We start from the raw sequence: 22,331 nt of genomic DNA on the forward strand, positions 1-22,331 counted from the left end.
AATTCATCACAATTCCATCCATCAGTGTTAGAACAATAGACTCTAACCACAGGAAGTAAAGTCCAGATCTCCTTCTTGTAATGTTATCACTGACACAAACTCTTTTCAGCTGATACACTTCCATATCAGGAAACTACAGACATCAAAACACCATGCAACTGTAAGAAGACAGCAGTAGTGTGGAAAAAGCCTTCAGGGTAAAAGAGTGCACGTCTAGATTATTTTGTTACTGTACTTAAGTAGATTTTTCAACCTACTACTGGTGTAGCTTCATAAACTAGCCTACGTCTGTAGAGTCAATGACAAGAAATAGGTTGATCAGCTGGTGCGCAATGAGAAGAAAAATATTGATCGTGTCTGAACTAAAGAAACAAACCCTGTTTGAAGTAGTATGAAATAGAAAGTACAGATGTTTGTGTAAAAATTTCATGAGGGAAAGTAAAAAAATTTAAAAATAAATATTGAACTAAAATACTGATACTGGAAAAATGTTCTTAAGTACAGTAATGAAGTATTTGTACTTTGTTACTTCCCTCCTCTTGCTATCACGCACCACAGATGTACGCTAGTTTACGCTAGAAGCTAATAACGAGTGCGGCAGAAGGCAACAAGACGTATGGGGTTAACAAACAGATAAAGTCAGCAATGTAAACAAAGACATTCCTGATCAAAGATCACTTCTTTAACTTGAGTAAAAAAGTGTAGTCAGTACTTATTTTACCAGAGTCTTTAAACGTGAGTATCTGTACTTCTACTTGAATGAGGGATGTGTGTAGTTTTGCCGTCTCTGCTGCCAGAAGACTGAACACAACCCTGAACACACTTCCAACACGACCGTGACATGGCTGGGGTTCTGAATGAACAGGAAGCACCGGGAAACACCAGGCTGAGGGTGCGAAAAAAATGGAAGAGTATGATATTCTGAAACCCACTCCAGCCAGAATCCCAGTGAATGGATCATTCCACACCATTAGATCTATTCAGCATGCTGGAAGCAGGCTATAGACGACCGGAGGCCAAGAGGCCATTAGTCCCTCTCGCTCAGTGACAGGGCCAGGAAATCACGTCTTAAACTGGACAGCACACTGGCCAGACTCGGCTTAGAGTAATGGACATGGCTGGCACTCCATATACCCCTCATGGAGAGAGCCCAGAAAGAGCTTTTATATCCCCTCAGGGGGAAAGTTGTTGAAGCCTTTGGCAATGGGTTTAAGTGTTTTGGTTTGCCATGCAAGACTGGGTTCCTACTTATCTTGTAAATTATCTAATAAAAGTTATTTTTTCATTCCAAATGTGCCTTAAATGAGCAAATATTTCTATATGGTTTTGATATATTATAGTCCTACAGGTTGACAGTCTGATACTGAAACTATATCTGGCTTTTTATTTCTTTTAGTAAATTAATTATATTTGTAGACCTTAAAGTCAAGACCATCATTATTAAGTCCAAGACAAGTCCAAAACCAGGACTAACAAAGATCGAGACCAGGAGGAGCAAGGTCAAATCAAGAAGTCCAAAATAAAGCAAGAGCAAGTTAAGACCTTTATATTGTGTTCAAGGTCAAGCATTTACTTAAAGTACTGCATTTCATTTGTGCATTTCCTGAAGAAGGAATTACTTCTTGTCAAATTTGTGTGAAACTAAAAAACTGAAATCTGAGAAAAGTCTAAGTTAATACAAACACGTATAACGTGGTTACTGATTAATCAGTTTTGCAGATTAACATGCACCAATATTTGATTGCTGGAACTATAGGTAAAAATCCATACCGCTAGTTTTTCCGGCTGGCGGTCCACTGTCATACGAGAGCGGCCTCTAGAGGTGAATAACGGCATGAGCTGTTTGTTTTTACATGTGAAGCTGCGTGCCTCACAGAGCTATATTTATTATTTCACAATTTACAATTATATTTATTAATGCATATATAAATATTTATTTAGCACATTTTAATGATTCTGTACTGTTTAAAATTTTTTATTATTGTAATTAAGTCCAGTATTTTACATGAAGTATGCTTGTTTTTTATTCAGTATCTATTTAAAAAATCGGTTGATTAATCGGTTATCGGTCAACCTCTAATAAAAACTGATCTTATTATCCTACTATCTGAGTTTAAGTTTTTTTTAAATACCATAATACTGCATAAAATTATAAAAAAAATAATAAACTAAATCAAAATACATTATTTACATACACACATATGATCAGAACTTCACCCATTATGGCTAAAAAAACTGCAACAGTGAATTTTTATGACCTCAAAATCCTACACTGTGATTGTGTATTAAATTAAAAATAAACTGAAAATTCTGTTTGTTTATTCTTATTCAACTGTTCATTTTGGTTTATTTTGCAGTTTGTAATAATATATATCTAAGCTCACAGCCTGAGTGTGTGTTCTAGAGTTTCTTTGTGAAGCACAGGTTTCCAATCATGGTCCTGAAGAACCTCCTGTTCTGCACGGTTTTGTGTTTTTCCAGCTCTAGCAGACCCACATCATCTCAGGAAACCCTGTTAATTAATTAAATGGCTGATTTGGTGTTGGGAGTCGAGAAAACACTATAATATGCAGGACGAAGCATAATCCAAGTATTTCAGGGTTGTGAACCTGTGATTTAAAGTATGGCCCCAGATCTTTATAAATAATTGAGAAGAAAACTGTCCAACTACTTGTGGTCTCCTAAAAGTTTTACACGTATTTAATATAGTGTTGTGGTTCCTGTATGGTTTAGTAAAACTGACACTCTGTATTTTAGGATTGTTTGGTCTACAGACCGAATGCACAAGTTTTGATTCCTTAATCAAAATTAGGATCGCGTATTGACCAGGCAGCTCTGCGTTGCCAGCAGACACAAGTGAGAGAGTACAGAGTGTCCCAGTGCTTGATAAAGAGGCACGCAATTCTCGACTGAGGTACTTGGGGCCACTAAGAGCCTTCCAGCAGGGCTTAATTGTGTGAGCCATGGTGGCTTTGATGAAGAGACAGCAGGCGCTGGGCTTTTCTCAAGGGCACGGTGCCCAAGAGGATGCCTCTGAAACCAAGGCCCCAAGTGGAATTTCAATAGTTTAGGCATCTTGAGAAAACCACAATAAGCGTACGGATGCATTAATGAGCAATTCAAGCACGCTGGAAAAGCCGCAAGTAGGTGTGTGGAGGTGTGAAACAGGCGACCTTGTCACCCTCGAACAATCGGGGGAGAGGCAGCAGGGAGGCGAGTGGCCGTCGTCTCAGATTTGAGATCAGCAGAGTGGGGAACCTGGGGAACTGGAAACTGATCTCCTGGCAGGAGTCCCCTAAAGCGTCCAGACACACAGACATATAAACTGGACCTGTATGCAGGGAAAAGTCTTAGGGACACAGATATAGTTTAAAATAAAAGTAATAAAACTATTTCAGGGCTTTCGCACTCAAACCCATACAGTACAAACTGCCCTCGGGGTAGATTGAATGTGCCCCTTTCTCACCTGCTACCAGAGGGTGGGAAGTATCGACAAACAAAAACTTTGTAGTCCTTTTTTTATTTATCAATATTTTACAGTATTTCACTCATAACATTATTTACACAAATATCTGTATTTTCTGTTTTTTTCATTTTCAATCCAGACTCGTTACTTTAGTTTTAATGCATCATTACCTGTCTCTCACACACCACAGACGTAGACTAGTTTCTGAAGCTCACAATGAGCAGGAAGAAGGCAGTAGGAAAGTCTGGGGTTAACGTGGATGAGACAGAAGGAGTCAGTGATGGAAACATGCTTGTGTTCTATATGGTGATCTTCAGTCTTTTATATTAATATGATAAGGGGCAGTTTCCAGCCTGACACTAAAACAGGTCGTAAAAATCACTACTTTTTACTGAAGAACATCTCAAACTTCTTTACTTTAACTTGAGTGAAAAAGTGCAGTCAGAACTTCAACATTTACCAGAATCATTTAAAACATCAGTATCTGCACTACTGAGTGAAAAATGTGTGGACTTTAACCACCTCTGCCTGATACCATGCAGGATTACTAGATGGTGTAAAAAAAAAGTACAAAGTAATATGGAATGAGATCAGCAGTTTGATTGAATGCAGAAAAAGAAGGCATTACCAATCTGAAGGCATCTCAGATTCCAGCAGCGTGCCCTCAACTACTATGACAGAGGATTTGGTGACGAAAGGAAATACGTGTAAGAGTTTGAGTGTGAGCGAGAGAGAGAAATAGAGAGAGAGAGAGAGAGAGAGAGAGAGAGAGAGAGAGAGAGAGAGAGCGAGAGAGAGACATCATTTCGATGGACACTATGAACAACAGTAGCAGTCTATACCCTGACCTCTTCTTCACCTGCTAATGATTTCTCCAGTCCCATCTGTTCCCTCTCCGACATTTGCGCTCCCTCTGCTCTAAGCCAGTTCATCACTTTTATTTACATTCTTCCCGTTACTTGCCATCTCCTACCCCTGTTTATGAATCAGCTGTTCAGATTTCCCTTGTCCCTGTCAAGTGATCCCCAGCTCGTCCTCCACCTGGGTTAATACTTATTTGGCTTTTGTCTTGGACATCCTTCTTTATCCCAGGCCCAAAATGAGCTTCCTCCACTCTGTAACTCTCAACACATACTAAAACTCCCTGATCAGGTATAACCCAAGTCCTCTAGTCGGAGAATAAATGTTGAAGCAGTTACACTAGAAAGCAGCTACAGGAACTCTGTAAGATATATTCAAGATATATTATAACAAGTCAGTTCTGATATCTGTAGTCCTTCTCTTGTGCTGTGTAACAGTAACTCTTGAGTTGCATTTTCAGAGTTCCTACACACTTTTCATAAAAAAAATTAAAAAAAAAAACCTCAGAGTTTTCCAGACTCAAATACACACACTTCCCTAAAGATATTTAAGACCATCTTACGTTTTGCTCACGTTTCGGTGTGGATGAGCAACTTCTGGGAAATAATTGAAAACATAATTGTGGACCCGAATCGTTTTTAGACGAAAATGGCGTTTTCTAATGCATGTAGAAGCGGAAGTTTTCGTGTTGGAAATAAACCACACAAATCCACAGTTCAGACTTTTCACCCATTTCTGTGTCAAACATCAAACAATTTATGTTCTTTTTCAGAACATAAATTTGGAGAAGGGAACTAAAGAAATGTTAAATGACAGGTAGACTCATTTAAGGAATCATTTAAACCTGTAGTTTGCTTACAGCGTCAGACCTGATCAGCGTAGATCTGAGAAAACATCACTTCCTGCTTTCGTGTCTCTGTAGTTCACAGACATGAAAAATGAATGATCTTCACTTTGGTGCTCACTGGTGTGAACACTTTCCTCTACCTGCTCTCACTCTACCGGCTTCACTTCTTGTAGTTTCAGGACACGTTAAAGCCGATGAGCAGCCATGCATGGGTGCTGAGAAAAAAAAACGAATCAGCCTTTTTTAGTGAAACTGAGATCCAGGACATACCACTGCTAATTCTGTGGCTTAAACCACATGTTGATTTCACCTTCTAAAGCCCTCTCTCTGTCTGTCTGTCTCTCTCCCTCTCTATCAAGCACAATGCCAGGTCGCTGCTGCATTGCTCCTGACTTTAATACGGGACGTTGCCCCGGGCAACACAAAATTTTGTGTTTGGTAATAACAGACACTAACAAAAAAAGGACAGGACATGAAACTGAGGCTGTGCTGAAGGTGTGTGCAGACATGTAGGAGCTCTAGACTTGGCCTTTGTAGTGCCTTCCTCCCTCCGTCCCTATTGGCATTTACAGCCTGGAGACACGCAGACAACATGTACACTGGGTGTATTCAGATTCTAACAGAAGGAGACGCAGGGTGATTACTGAGATGAGGTGGGAGTTGAAGACCGAAAGACAGTTATTTTAGATTTTGTCCTTTTTTTTTTTTTACAAGACAATGATACATCCGATCTTTAGCCATGTCCCAGGTGTGGAGGTAAGTGAAAAGAAAAAAAAACATACCTTGTAGCGCATCTTAGGGCAAGAATGGATGTAAAAGCCCAGGTAGTAGTAGGAGAGCTTGGGGGACTGCTTCTGCAAATGCCTGGTGAAGGCGATCTCCCTAATGCAAAAATAAATAAAACCAAATAATTAACAAATTACTATGTAATTAATTAGCTATTTAATTAATCTCTACTAATAAACCATAAGTTTTATTATCCTGTATATAGATACATAAAAAAAATTATAGACCTGTTACTACGTTAGAATACAGAAATCAGGATTTTATACATACCACATTTTTCACCTGATATCATCTTATTGTTGTTATAATCTATTATAATAATTACTACAGATTTCACAATTATATACGTGTCATAAATCAGAAATCGGGCAGAAATAAGATTTATTAGGGCCAATTGATCCTCCTGAATCCGGCAGCTCGTGTATTAAAACATTCAAACAATATGTAAATCCACAAAACAGGTAATCATGGAAATATTTTTTATTAACTGTGGTTTCTGTCACCTCCATTTTTAATTAACTGGAGAAATTTATATTTGCACACGTCCCAATTTTCATAATATCACGATTGTAGTTTTCTAAATATAAATCCATTATATGATCAACTCTCTCAGTGCTGCTCTTTACCAGCAGCCAGCACAGGAATTTCCTCACACTTTGTCCCTGATGGATTTTTCGTCGCATTTCCTGCATTTTTAATCTGAATTCAATAGCAGCAAAAATGTAGAACCAAAATAAACACAAATTAAAAAATGCACACTTTAATACAAATAAAAAAGTCCACAGATATTCAGCATGGGCTTGTGATGATCTGTCGCTCTAAATAGAGGTGGAGAAGAGGAACTTGAGCTCTCAGACTACACACAGGAAGAGGGTGGAGGATGAATTTAAACTTTATCCTGATGTTTAATCAGGGAGCTTGCGCCACCTGTTTTTCTTTTCTTTTTTCTTTTCTTTTCTCCCCCCTTCTTCTCTTCCTGATCCATCTTCCAGGCTCGTCTCAATGTGCTTTGGATTTTGATAAATAAATGCAGGACAAAGGGAGAAAAAATAAACTTTCAGTGTCTTGATGAAAATTTGAGAACTATTGCTGTGAATGTGTGTGTGTGGGGGGTTAAAAGAAAATAGATATAGTGGAAAATAAAGCAGAGAAGAACGACAGAATGAGGGAACGAGAAGGACTAAAGAAGAGGGAAAGAGTGTGAGGAGAGAAAAAGGCGAGGAAGACAGAGGAATGCCAAACAGAGAGGTGCTAGAAGGTCAGCCGGTTGCTGCCAGGTTCCTGGGTTCCCATCCCTTGGTGACAAAGCCTTGCAAATCCATGAATGGGGGGGTGGTGGGTGTGGGGGGTAATGGCTAAGAGAGCCATTCACAAAAAAAGGGATTGGTTGGGGGGAGAAAATAAAGAGAATTGAAACGACACATCCCTCCTTCCTCACATCCCCTGACCCCACCCGCTATATTCTGGCAGCAGCTTGAATCCCCCATTATCTCCTCTTCAGTGAGCTGACACTCCAACACAAGCTAATTATGCCACAGTCCTCACCACAGGACACATGAACCCTACTTCGTATTAATGTAGACGGCCATTTCCCTCTCGCTGACTCACTCACACACACCTCAACTCTCCTTATACAATACACTTCCTGTGTACATTCTGTATTTAAACTAAACTACACACACGCACACACACACATACACAGCTATGATTATGAGTCACCATAACATTAAAACCACCAGAATATTGTGTAGGTCCTCAGACCTGGTCTCTGCAAGACCTCTGGAGCTGTGCCGTGGTACCCATGGTTGTGGATGTTTCTGATGGTCTTCAGCTTATTGATCAAATTATGCTTCTAACATTGAAGCAAAAAATAAATAAATAATACTCTAACTAATGGACTAGTAGAGGTCGACCGATTAAATCGGGACACCGGAACTATCGATATCAGCAAAAATCCACACTGGTAGTTTTTCCGGCTTCCGGTCTGCTGTCTTTACAAGAGCGGCCTCTTGAGGCGAATCACTGACGCCACGTGCTGTTTGTTTTTACACGCGAGACTGCGCGCTGCTGGAGAGCACTATTTTATAGTTATTAGCTATAATTTATTCATTATTTAATTCTATTTATTAATAAATAGTTAATAATTATTTTAATTGGCACATTTTCCTGATTCATTAAAAATGAATTTTTTTTAAATTTTTTTTTTAAAGTTCGGTACTATTTTTCCATGGAGCGTTATGATAAAATTTTAATCCAGTATCCATTTAAAAAAAATCAGTTATCGGCAAGTACAATTCAACCTAGATATCGTATCAGTAAAATACCACCGTAATATCGTCCGACCTCCAGTAACTCTCTCTACATTTAGCTCAATTGATTATTTCACTTACATCTTTCTTCATATTGTTTCAAGAGGTTTTCCCCCTCATCAATTTCTAAATCCGGATTTCTCCAAAGACACCTTGTGCCTATTATATATAAATATAGATTTGGCTTATCATATAATATATAAATGTGCATATAATATAAAATATACACAATAGAATTGACACATATTTGAAACAAACTGAATATTCGAGAGTGTAGACGTTGAAAAAAAAAAATCTGAAACCACTTACAACCCCAGGATCCTGTAGATCTGAGATACTGAAATAATAACACTTGTGGCCAGCAGACCATTTATTAAACACCACCACATCCTGAACCTAGGAGCACTTACACACTTCATCAATCACACTCTCACACATACACACACTCTCTCACACACACAGAGCAGCTGACCCAAATGCTGACAGCAGCTGCTTTAGGTAGAACCCAGACCCCAGTCCATGCTCCACTTTCCCCTTTAGAGGGCCTCCTTCTGGATTCTCCTTTCTCCTCCAGAACACACACTGGAAAATCTGATGTCTACTACAATCAAGTGAAGAAGCTATTGTTCAGGTAGCGAGTTTTGAGACCTGGCCTTCTACTGTAGTTAGAGCGAACCTGAAAGTGCGTAAAATCCTAAAACGATACACGATACACATGATGTATGAAACAACTTTCATGTGAGATGTTTGTGAGGGTGTGAGAAGCACCTGAGAGCGGAATAGGATCCGAGCGAGAGGAAGGCAAAGTCCGGGTGGTAGTAGAGGTAGACTGAGGAGATGCAGTTAGGAAGGATGTCGATGACGCCCACGGCTATGATACGTCCGTCTAACCAATACTGCTGGTGGAAGGAGCCGTAGCCCATATCAGGTCCATCAGGAGACGTCTCCGCCTGTTTATTTATTTCAAAAATAAAAAGGAACCCAGAGTGAGTTAATATGGAATCATGGTGGAGTATAAAAGTAAGATATCTGTATGAAGATCTAAGTCACGTGCTGCAGTTCACATTAAACATCAGAATGAAGTAAAAAGTACAGGCTCCTCAACACTGAAACAAAGATAGGAGCAGACTAACTTTTTCAGAAACTTCATTCTCAAACCCAAATATGTCTGGTTTTAATTTAACTGTAACACACTCGATGTGGTGGTGCTGTTCTTGGTACCTCAACAAAAATGAAACCGCAGCAGCCTCTCCGGCCTCCGCCCCCTTCCCGAACACAAAGCAAGCGTTTGGGATGAAATAAAAAGATCCCTCTTATATTTTATACTTCCAGTACATGTAGTACACGTGCAGTAGTTTCCCAATGAACAAACAGAACCGGTGCACACACAACTCTCGCACAAATTCTGCAGAAGAAAACATTCATGTTTGAATGGCTGGAAATCCAGAAACGCGTTTTGATGGTGTTTGAATGTACTGCAGGAACATGGTGTACACAACAGTAGCTTGCTAATTGCTCCCAAATGTGGGGTTTGCTCATGTGTGTGTTGGGTTCTCAAGTCACTAGAGGTATTTTAATAAAAGACCCAGCAGGGGCAAAATCAATATCCAAACCACGAAGAAGAGGAAATAAGTGTCAGCGTCTCTGTATTACAAAAAAATAACGCATCTCGTTCTTGGTCTCCACAAAACAGCTTCAAACTGCTTTTTATCTTCAGCACTATTCATCACGAAAACACTCAGAAGAAACAATGTATTATAAATGACCCAATCCCCTAGTCATGTGACCTTCCCGAGATCGTAAACCCCTACTTATTTATTACAATCAAACGCCGGGAGCGAGATGGACGTCTCTAGGTTTTCGCCTTGTGACTTCAAACGGCTCAGTGGGAGGGCGAGGGTTCAGGCAGCGTCAGTAAAGGGATCTTGTCCACTCTCTCCCCACCCCCTCGCCTCAACCCATCTGGGCCCAGTTAGCCGCGATGGAATGCACTCGTTATCACGCTAATCCTGCACCCCGAGAGGCTCGGCGTGCCGCTGCCAGCCAAATTACACACACTCATAACGCCCAGTACACTTAAACCCCAGGTACTGCCATGACCCATCCCACCCAGAGAGAGCTGGCACTGGACTAATCCTACCCGAGCTTCTGGAAGAACAAAAATCTAACAATTTCAGTATATATTCCCTTTATTTCCAATAGCATTCCACATGCTTATTATTTTCATACAGTCTTCTCGTCAAAGCAGTGGAAGCATGTGTTAGAAGACCTTTCAGATGAAGTGCCGTGCCTCAGACTGATCAAGTGGAGAATTTTTATCCCATGGAGAAATATTTTATTTGTCAGTAACGGATTAGCGCTGATAAATACAGGTGCTCGTTTATTGACTTAAAAAATAAAAACAAATAAACAAACGCACTTGGCTCGTTCGTACTTTTCCAGGCTTATGTCATTTGGCAAATATTCGAACGTTTGATCCGAATTGTTTTACGGTTGTTTCTGTTCGGTCTTCGTGATCAAACAAAAACCAACACCATCGTCTGTGAAGAATAAGCAAAAAAGTTATCGTCGTGACCCGAGCGTCACCTCACCGGACAGGTGACGAGTCCAGGTTAGCCGCCATGACAGCCAGAAAAGCATGCACACAAAGAAAAGAAAAAAAAAACTCTAACACAAAATCACTCGCACATGGTGCCTCGGTTCTCCGAGTTGGCGCTTTGTTACTCACACACAGAAGCCCTGAGTGAAAGCTGAGGCAGTTAACATTCCTCAACCCCTGACTATACAACAATAACACCAAATGGCCCAAATTAACTCTCCGACAGTAAATACAGAGCAGGTACCTGCATCACTGCTGCAGACCTATAAACCATCCGATTCCACTAAACACATCCCAATCAATTTTACTTCTACACACGTATATTTTAACACTGAACATTGTCTCGGAGCAACTTTAGAGAATGTAAGAATTATAATACAAAATTCACTTATATTTTCATTGAGGTGTATTTATCTCTGATGAGCAAACCTGTGGTGAGTGTGGCAAGGAACAACTCCCATAGATGGTATGAGGAAGAAACCAGAAACAAAAGGTTTACATTATCCATTTAACACCAACTCCTCCATGCCAGAGCCTTTTAAATGTTCAATAATGGAGAAACACCATATTTCCTAATAAATAATGCTTTTAATGTGGACTGACACCAAACCAAACTCCAGCTCTGAAGATCCCACACAGTATCAACAGTTTAGATAATCATGGTCACATATATACACTCCAGATGCACTTCAGTCTCTCACCAAAGCAGTCAGTTTGCACTCACAGAGTGGAAAAAAAAAAGGTTTGGTAATGCTTCAAGGCGTGACCCGGCATGCCGTCCAGATATTCGCTCATCTCTCAGCACTGAAAGAGGCTTCCTGTCTCTTACAGCAGGGGGTTGCACAATACTCTTCATTCCAAGTTCCTCGAGGAACACACCAGCTATGAAGACAATTACTAGGGTTTGTGAGTTAAGAAAAAATAGAAATCACTTATGACAGTGTTCATGCACACAAAAAATCGATTTATAAGTATGAAATATACAAGTGCAAATAGTAGTTGAAGTTTCCGTGTGCTCACAGACCTCCAATCAGAACTGACTGATACAAGAACAAACGAATAAATGAGCAAAACTACACCATTTCTACACCATTTCTGCCAGACAGGTTGAGGAGACTAAATGTACCATCCACAAAATCCAGTATTATCTGGAACAACAGAAAATGCCTCTTCCAAACACTAGATCTTGAAAATGCAATCCAGACCAAAAGTGGCTGTTAAATACGGTATCACACACCCCGATCCTGAACTGGACCGCTGTGACTGCGACTCACGGTGTGACTGAATCTGATGCTGGGGTTTGTAGTTTTTGAGGTGTGAGGGAGTGTAATTTAACCCAGATTGAGTTTGCGTTGTTCCCGGCTTCACAAATCGCACTGCTGGTGATTTCCAGGTGGGTGTGATTGAGTGTGTGTTTGTTTACCACAGCAGTTGAGTAAGGGGCAGTGACATCAGAGCGTGTGTGTGTGTGTGTGTGTGTGGAGAAATTGAGGTTATGGGACAAAAGTGGTACCCGATGTCCATAAAATTTTGACGACTAATTACACAACAGCACTGTTAACAAGCATTTTGCCTACGGACAGACACATCATGGGCCAATAAAAAGCCATTTAGCAAAGCCAAGCAGAAACAAGCTCACAAAATGCGACGCAGGCCTATCTCTGAGCATGGCTAACACACACACACACACACACACTTGAGCAGAGCTCAAGAGCTCAAAGTTAGGTCACGTGACCAAAGAACACACCTGGGTATATAAAGGTGAATTTGCTACTTTTAAAAAAAATGCACTTGATTGATCTGGAACACTCTGATCTGGAAGGCTAGTTACCTGACTTTACTAACACCCTTGTGGTAGAATGAATCTCCACAAAAAATAGTGAAACATCTTCCCAGAAGAGTGGGGGTCATTAAAACAGCAAATGGGGACTAAATGTGGAATAGGATGCTCAAAAGTACATACCAATTTTACGGTCAGATATTTGGCTTTTGACTTCGACTTTTTTCCACTCACTTCTAAACAGCATGAACAATTTCACTGCCATGCTGGAGGACCTCAGAAGAAGAAGAGATCAACCACTGTCTTTCCTGTTGTGAATAATGGCACCTGTCATTACATTAAATTACAGGTACGCAGACTGTAAAAAGTCTCAGTGTGGCGCTGTGCAGGTCCCTGAGGCTTTGCTTACTGCAATTTTTTTGTGCTAACGTGCATGTTTAAACACAAGTGTCTCCAAGTCTGTCTGAAGAACATGTTTTTATTCCTCTGAAGGACTAGGAACAGGAAAACAATGCCAGCTCCATGACCACCACAACCACCACCACCGGTTAATATTACAGTATTTGATTAAAATGGCCACATACTGTGTATTCAGTGTAATAAACTTACCTCTAGTGGTGAATCACACAGGAATCTCTTGAACTGCAGAGAGAGGAAAAATAGATGAAATGGTAATTTAGCACAAATAGTTCATACAAATATTCTTGCACAAAATCAATCAACTAAATTATTAAAATAAGCAGAAAAATTAACCTGTTGGTTTTAATACCCACAGTATCCGCTCTATCCAATCAGATAGTAAAAGAAGTCTTTGGTGCTAAAGCCAAATGTGACACCAATTAACTACAAGAGTTATATGTTCAACCAATCAGCAAGCACCAGTTTAAAAAGAGTTTAGTAAAAACCTGATCCAAGTAACTGAAGAAATGTATGGTTTTTTATCTTGTTACAATGGCGGGCAAAAAACATTCAGTTTTCCACTTTGCATAGGACCAAACTTTGATGTCTGGGCAATGTTTAGATGCTCGGATAGGTCAGATCATCTCCAGAACAGCAGGTCTGTGTACAGTTCCTGCTATTTAATGGTTACTATTTATTAAAAGTGTTCCAAAAAAAGGAGAACCGGTGACCCGGTGACAAGGCCATGAGCGCCCACTACCAACTCTATCCTGTGGAAGACCTGCTGCAGCCCATATTGCTGCAGAAGAACTTAATACTGGCTCTAATTAAAATGTGTATCTTTGTATTGTAGTATTTGTATTATTGTAACCAGTGGCCTCTTCGAACAGGACCATGCTAGGTGCAGCTCTGCAAAAAAATGGTTCAGGAACCGTCTAAGGAACATGAACAAGAGTTCTCGGACTCCAAATTCTCCAGATCTTAATCCGAGTCTGTGGTATGTGCTGGACAATTAACCTGGATCCAACATGATTTAGGAGTTCTGGTGCTTCTATTTGAGAGATTTTAGAGATACAACAGCACACCTTCAGAGGTCTTGTGGAGTCCATACCATACCATGACGTAAATGTGCTGTGATTGGCTGGCGTGAAGTGGGCGTTAGGAAAATACCTGTCTTGTTATCTGATTGGCTAGAACACACATAGCATGATTCAGCATTATAATGATTCCTTAATCCACAAATAAATACAGGTCAAGTTTCACAAAAAACACATGATGCATGGAGCCAATTTTCCAAATAATCAACAGGCAAAATAATAAGCATGTCATTAAGTAATAGTTAACATTCACAGTTTATTTGTGGACACAAATTATGCAACAAAACCCCCATATATACATGACATGGCCAACCTGCCCTTTCCTCCAAATCCATCATTAACTCCTCATCTATCCGACACTCAATCAGGTTTTTATCTCAACAATAAAACACACAACTTCAGTGTTGAGCAGCACATGGTGACACACACAGCCTGTTATGAACCACACCAACAACCTGGCAAAAAATAGTATGTGTGATGGAAAAAAAGCAGGCGGAATGACAACAAATTGGCTTTTATCAGGATGTTCTAGTGTCGTCATGCCGTCTCTTTTGTCTGTTGAGCAAGTTTTTTCCACTGTTTTTGGTGGATCTGCTTTTAGAACTGACTGCTGACCCTCGGGTCTTGGATTTGTAGCGGAACGTGTTTATGGGCTGAGCTCACAAAGAGAACCAAATGAGAAACAGAGGCCAAACTGCGCGCATGTACGTTTGCAGCCACAACATTCACATATAGCTTTATACATGCACACACGCACACACGCACACACACACACACACACACACACACGTCTATGATGTACAATGTGAGCCTGAGCACAAATCCGGCTGACTATAATGGCATGGGCAACATGAAACACTGTAAAGCTATAATAATAAAGACGAATGAAATGGCGCTGAACAGGCCGCTGGAGATGTTCCAGAACGCTCAACAAACATGTTATAAAGAATAAATGCTTGTTAATAAGATTATCCAATCAGCCATGTAGCATCAACAATCATGTAGCAGAAGCACAATTATACAGGACAAGAGTTGAATAAATATATGAGACTCTCAGGGACATTAACTGACTGAACTGAAACACTCTGTACAACCACAGTGAGCAGAAAAGCATGTCAGATGATGCAGGACCATGCAGTAGAACAGACTGACACAAAGTAGTGAAATGGAACATTTAATGGTCATAACAACGCAGCTGGTGAAGTAGCTGATCCTGTTAAAGTGGACAATGAGTGTGTATGTACATTCTTGTGTTCAGGATGTGTGTGTGTGTGTGTGTGTGTGTGTGTGTGTGTGTGTGTGTGTGTGTGTGTGTGTAATGGCTTTAGGCACCAGAAACATTATCTTCATCCCCTGGCTTGTTGGCCAGACTGCAGGGGAGTAAGTCAAGTCGAATCCATAAAAATCCATAACCTCTCTATCATTCTCTTTCAATTGCACTCTCGTATATATATATACACACACACACACACACACACACACACACACACACACACACACACACACACACACACACACACACAAACTATCTCCTTGCTCATGCCACAAGCCCCATCCAATTATTAGACTCCAGACTATTGATTCCAGACCACAGGATTTTGATAGGTCCAAGGAGGACACACAACTATTAAACAAGGGTAACAATATTTCTTTTTGTTTTGTGTGTGTGTGTGTGTGTGTAGTAAAGTTTGCTTTTTTTTGCTTTTCAAGAGACAGTGAGAGAGACAGTGATAAAGACTGTAAGCAAGAGATAGATAGATAGATAGATAGATAGATAGATAGATAGATAGATAGATAGATAGATAGATAGATAGACAGACAGACAGACAGACAGACAGACAGACAGACAGACAGACAGACAGACAGACAGACAGACAGACAGACAGGGTCATCCCCTATATTTGTAAGAGAAGTCTGCGTACATGTCAGTGTGTGTCTGGAAACATTTTACACATTAGACACCAATAAAACACTTTGGTAAATAACTCATTATAACATCTCTTCTGTTACCTGGCAAGCAGAGCCCTCCGCGCGCACACACACACACACGCACGCACGCACACGCACACACTCATGCGCACACGCGCACACACACACGTGTGTTGTGGAGAAAGCAGGCTCCTGTGGATTTAACCACTACACAACAGTAAGCAGTGTCTCTTATTGAAGAGCTGGAGGGAATTAGTCAGCTCCCAGCTGTTTTTTCCATCCAGCACACACCGAAAAAAAGGTGAAAGGAAGCCAGAATGGTGGAGAGATCACAGCAGATGGAAGCAGACATACCAACAACTGCTGTTTGGTTACTGATTGCTCATGTTTGCATATATTTATATATTTAAAATTATATTAAAGGGTATTATTGTTGACATTAGGTGACATCACACTGTATAATGATTACTTCGGTTTGTTTTTCTCTCTAATCTCTAATTCCAAAATTTCTAAATGACCTTCTTCTCCCTGATCACATGACAACTACCAACGTACATTCCACATACATGAGCTCAGAGACGCCCACAATCGAGCAAGCATCACTGCAGTCAGCAGAAGGAAGGCCAGACTACTGGACATGGACGGCTGTGGCACGAGGGGTGAAAAGGGTCACTCTGGCGCCCTTCTACGCCAATTCAAGAAGTAAACAGGAGGCTGCATTAATATTCTAGTGTCTGTGTTTCACTATGAACATTAAGGATTGTTTTAATCATACGGATAAGCACCTGCCCTGTTAGACTTGCTGTCACTACAGTACATCTTCTCCAAGCAACAGTGCAGCTTCACTACAGACAAAAGTTTGTGGACACCTGCACATACGATTCCTATGTGCATTCAGATCTCTCTTACACCTTTTGTGTCGCTCTGACTTTAATAGACACAATACATACACGCAGAACTGCAGAACTGATCGTGTCTGTGCTCTCTACAGAACCGGAGGATGTGCCTCCTAAACCACAGTCATTAAAAGAAACTTCAAGGATTACTGATCAACGACTTGAGCAGGAAGTGAGGGCGCTGAGGTAGGACACGAAGCTGCACTAATGTGACTTTAGGTGTAAGATAACATTCTGAACTTACATTAAGTCACATTTCTGTTTAATCATGAACTGTTGCTTGAATGGCCAAGCTGACATGGCGGATGAATCAGCGTGGATGTTTTCCGCATGTGTGTTTAAAATCTATAAAAAAATATTTACACTAAGAATCTTTTAAAGTTACAGCAAATATTACTTCAAATCCATGTATACATGAAATTTGATTGAATGTACAAGCTGTTTGATATCTACTCGTTCACACCCAGTAGCAAATTCGACATAACCGGGCATGGCTATGGTCATGTTTTTCGATGTGTGGAACTACACAGACCTAAAGAACCAGCGAATCTGCAGCTGTGAGGTGGCAAAAATATATAAACTAGCACTCTTAACACTAAAAATCAAGTCATACTTTTAAGAAAAGCCAAATTAAGTTGTAGTCTGAACTACAAAACAAAACCTTTTCCTAGGAACTCACTGGAGTGTCTTAAGAACACACAAGTGCAGCATCATCACACGTGAGGGTACTGCTCTGTTAAAGCTTCAGTGAAATGCCTCTGCACTTTTAAGCACACTTTTGGTATAATCGGAAAAGTATTTATCCAACCCAGTTTGCTTCATACACACCCTTGGCTCTTGGTCCAGACTCTCCAAGCCGAGTGTTTGTCCCAGTTAGACCATAAACACGTAGCTGGAGCTGAGCTAATGCAAACACACGCATCTAAAGCTTCCCCCCGCTATAAATACTGCTCTCTTATGGCACCAGGAAAGAATCTGGGCAAGAACTGGTGACTCTCACAGCTTTTAGTATTCACAGGCATGGTTTATATGCTGGGGTATTTATTGATTTGCTGAGCCCCGTTGGCAGAGCCCAGCGAGTTTCCAGGCCTGAGGGGACAAAAACCTTCTCACAGGTTACACAGTGCTGGAGATCTCCTTCCCCTCGACCGAACACTGCCGTGATGTTCAAGTGCGTTTACCGATGTGCTACACAGCACCATCCCTCTGCCTACCAGGCTTTTCCTCAGAAATAAACAAGACCCGATTTTGAACAGTGAATCACAAAAGCACAAAATAAAGTCCAAACGATGGACAGATGTGCAGTATCTTAACGGTCTTTCTGCAGATTTTCCCTGCAAACCATCAGATTCTACTATAATAGATTACTAAGTCTGGTTTAAGGAACTAATAATGGTCATGAAGAATTCATTGACCTGATTTTTTTCCCCTGGTGGCTCCATATTGTAAACAGCTGAGAAAAAAAAACTTTTTGGAATAAACAAGCATTCCCAGAATTCCCAGCTAAAACCCCAGATAGATTGGATGCATCCCTTTCCCATAGTTGTAAAGCAACCTGGAAAATAAACACTATATGACCAAAAGTTTGTGCACCCCTGACAGTTTGAACACATTATTCTGGTTATAGTCTGCTTATGTCAGCACCATAGGAGAAGACAAACAAATGCTACTCTAGATTGACCTAGTTACAGTAGACAAGTTCATAATGTTGTTTATGAAATGTTGGTATTATGACCACCTACAAAACCAGTGGATGGATATATATCTATATTTCAGGCTACTATTCATGATTAACATGAACCTCAAGCAGCCCTTGTGTGAAAATGTTTTTTTTATTGCAATGGTCAGAACTACAAAATGTCCAAAACGTGAGTTTTTGTGGTCCTTGGTGGTACTACATACAAGAAAGTATGAATGCTAGGAGAAGACTCGTACCTGACTTTCATCACATTCGAAGGGATCGTCATCATGAATGGCCATCTGGTAACAGGCAAACAGCTTCACTGACTGCTCGTAAGATGCCAAGAAGTCAGGGTCCTCAAAGCTGACTGGCACTAGCCTCACCTTCAGGGGCAGCAGGATGGAGGATGATTAGTGTGAATATGGAATAACATTGGTCCAGTGAGCAGAAATGAACAGGGCCACATACAACTGAATAATGAGGACAGGAATTAATGGAAAGAGGTTAAGAACTGGTGGAGGAATGGAGTAAAATGGGGATGAGGAGACCAGGTAAGTAAGAGAAAGCAGCATCATAGGACATACAGGCTACAAAAGAACTACCACTGCTCATTCCTTGTCATGTTCAAAGATCTATAAATGACAGCAGTGGAACAGTGATGAAGGACAACAGGGATCTAAAGGTGAGGCTAGCACTCTGCTCAGCTCCAGCTTTAATGCAGCAGTGAAAAGAGCTAATCAGGAAAACAGGCTGTGGAACAGTAAACATTCCAAAATAGTCCTTACAATGTGGAGGATTTTTATCATTGTTGTTCTGTACGGCACAATGTTATACAACAGAAAACATCCAGTGGAGGTGTAAATCACCAAAGAAACTTGTGTATATACAGAAATATAGAGATGTAGAGAAGAAAAAAAAAGTGATACGTGAGACAAACCAATTCTTTAAAAATATATCTGTATATATTTATATAAATGTAAGACAGCCAACTATTGATCTCACAGGAGCATGAATTTTTTTTTTCCGACCAGTGACCATTATATTTTCATTTAGAAAAAAGGTCCATAATGGTTGTGAGATCTGAACCTTGCATTTGCTTTTCCCATTAAACCATCACCATGGCCTGTAGCTCCAAAAAACCAACCTGTCATCAAGGTTGCCAGTTGGAGTCAATCTTAAATTCACTGCCAAAAACACAACCGTGGATTCTAGAACAGATGACTTCATACTTTAACATCTAATGAAAGATTAAAAAATATATATCGTAGTAGTAGACCATAAGAGAAAATGTATTCAAAGCTAAAGGAAAGTCCTTTTAATTGTAGTCTAAGGATTGAAAAAGTCTCTAAGAAATGGGAAAAAAAAAAAAAAATCAGACCTGAAAATATTCTGTAATTAGTGCACCAGACCTCTGTCTCCAAAATACATCCTCCTCACGATCATCTGAGATCGTTTTTAAGAAGAATTTGTGGTTTAGGCGGCTTTAGTGCAGCAGAAAGGGAAAATCAGGTTTGTGAAATTTAACGAACGGAATGAAGGATGATGAAGCTCGTGTGAGCGTGGGCAGCAGTGAACAGGAGATGGATGTTTATTGGTATGTCCCGTGAAAGGCATGGAGGTGAAATACCTGCTCCAGAGCCCAAGCGGCTCAAAACTAACAACCACCCAATTTACTCTGCGCACCTGTAGAAACACAGAGTACCCACTACACATGGGGAGCGTTTTTCTCATTTCCTTTCTCTTCTCTTAGACGTCTGCCTCATTCTAAAGACTCTATTCATTCATTCTCTCTCTCTCTCTCTCTCTCTCTCTCTCACTCAATCATGAGCAGCATTAAGCTTAACCTTTCTCCCACCAGCTAGGCTTTACCTCATATTCTGTGCACTTTCTTATCAGTACTTTCTGCACATCTCTTTCAGCCTTTGGTCTTTCACACTAACTGTGTAAACCCTAGAAACTGCTAAGTATAAACACCAGCAACCATCACAAATATCACATTTTCCTCTATTCTGATGTTGCATGTAATCATGAACTCAAGCTCTTGACCTGTATGTGTGAGTGTGAGCACGGTGCTGCTGCCTTACAATAAAGTGATCGGATTTATTTTTATTTTTATTAATAAGCAATATAGAGTTGCTCCTACTCACCTCTGATTCTATTGAGAATGAGCAGTGCATACGGAAGCCGCTATCTATTAGGTCAATTATATACAGTGGAACCTGACCAGTTTTTTATGGCTGAACACAAAAAATAGAAAAAGCACTATACACAGTAGGACATTAACATGATCTAGAAGTTATAACACTATGTAAACTAGCGATTTTCTGGATAAGTCAGTGAAGTTTCCTGGCAATCAAATCTCAGGATTGTGTAGCGTCCTGGAGCTTCCACTTTCCTGGCTTATAAATGTGTCACCAGTCCACCCTGACTAAGGAGACCATGTCATGTACATATCCAACCCCCTGTGTCCCTCTTCCCCCCCAGCATGACCTCTGACCTGGCTCTCACTAGGCTTATGAGGTGGGTCTTGGTGAACAACCGTCTGGTAGAGTTTGTACACTTGGTACGAGGCGTCGAAAGAAGCTTTGAACTGTGGACTGGGTGGCATGGAGCGCACTAACCTCACCTTCAAAAAGAAAATAGGAGGATGTTCATGAGGAGGTTACAGGATCGCAATCAGAAGAGAAAGGTTGAGTTGAGTGACACATAAAGAACATAAAGATCACTCACACCGAGTTGCCAGGTGAGAAGATGCACCTACTTACTGTAGACCCTGAGCGGGTCAAGGGTGGTCCGTGTTCATTTAGTAAATAGATGTTTTTATTTTTTCCATTTACATTACAGCTCAGCTGCCATCATACAGCATCCCTGGAGCAGAGAGGGTTAAGGACCTTGTTCAAGGGCCCAACAGTAGCAGCTTGGCACTTCTGGGGCTTAAACCTCTGACCTTCTGAACCATAACTCAGAGTCTTAATCACTAATCAACCACTTCTCACTTCCAATATATGTGCTATAAATAGTTTTTTCTTTTTAAGTGCACATGTTAGGTGCATCTCTTGGACCAGCAACTCGGTGTAAATAACATCACAAAATCCTAAAGATCAGAAATAAATACGTTTTAACAGAAGGGATAAGAATCGTAGAAAAAACGAAAGAATTTTGTACAATAGAGTTAACACCACTCTCATAATTTAGCTCATTTAATTACCTTTAAATCAAACATTGACCAGAAACAATTCTGCGTCTAACAAACTCAACAAAAATCTTTCCGATGAGGTTCCGACTTTTTACGAACTCCACTTCATTAAGACCCTGCGAGAGCTTCAACATGGAGTTGGTTTGGTGAGAACAGAAACAGTCCTGATTTAATTTCCACCCAATTTATTTGCATTAATTTGCAGTAGTATTATTAGCAGTATGAGTGTTACAGGTAAAGTTCTGAGAGCAGAGCTGCGAGAAGAAATCAGAATTACAGTACCATTCATACTGTGAGAAATCGTTCACTTTTGATTGAATAAACACAGAGAATATTTCACACAGACTTTCTGAACTCCAGTAGTCTCTGCTAAAACATTGCCTCGACTTGCAGACCAGCTTCTAACGATTAGTTCCTGCTTGTCGTGTTTGCATTGGATAAAGTGCTTATTCTTCTCAAGTCTCCATGCTGGGATCTAAAAGGAC

General features: G+C 40.4%; 1 protein-coding gene across 5 annotated transcripts in view; it reads right to left on the reverse strand.

Annotated features, from left to right (window-relative positions):
• Nucleotides 1-22,331, reverse strand: part of LOC124401206 (arginyl-tRNA--protein transferase 1) — a 59,491-nt gene that overhangs the window by 19,505 nt on the left and 17,655 nt on the right. For 4 of the 5 annotated variants that reach the window (XM_046873311.1, XM_046873292.1, XM_046873319.1 and 1 more), the window contains 4 exons: nt 18,905-19,033; nt 13,258-13,290; nt 9,038-9,219; nt 5,957-6,056 (listed from right to left, as the gene is read on the reverse strand). In XM_046873311.1, coding sequence (XP_046729267.1) covers nt 5,957-6,056; nt 9,038-9,219; nt 13,258-13,290; nt 18,905-19,033 — 444 coding nt within the window. Of the gene's footprint in view, nt 1-5,956; nt 6,057-9,037; nt 9,220-13,257; nt 13,291-18,904; nt 19,034-21,147; nt 21,277-22,331 lie in introns of all 5 variants that reach the window. The other variant, XM_046873302.1, reaches the window with a different exon arrangement.

The sequence above is a fragment of the Silurus meridionalis genome, chromosome 2, assembly GCF_014805685.1.
Source record: "Silurus meridionalis isolate SWU-2019-XX chromosome 2, ASM1480568v1, whole genome shotgun sequence".
Taxonomy (NCBI): Eukaryota; Metazoa; Chordata; class Actinopteri; order Siluriformes; family Siluridae; genus Silurus; species Silurus meridionalis.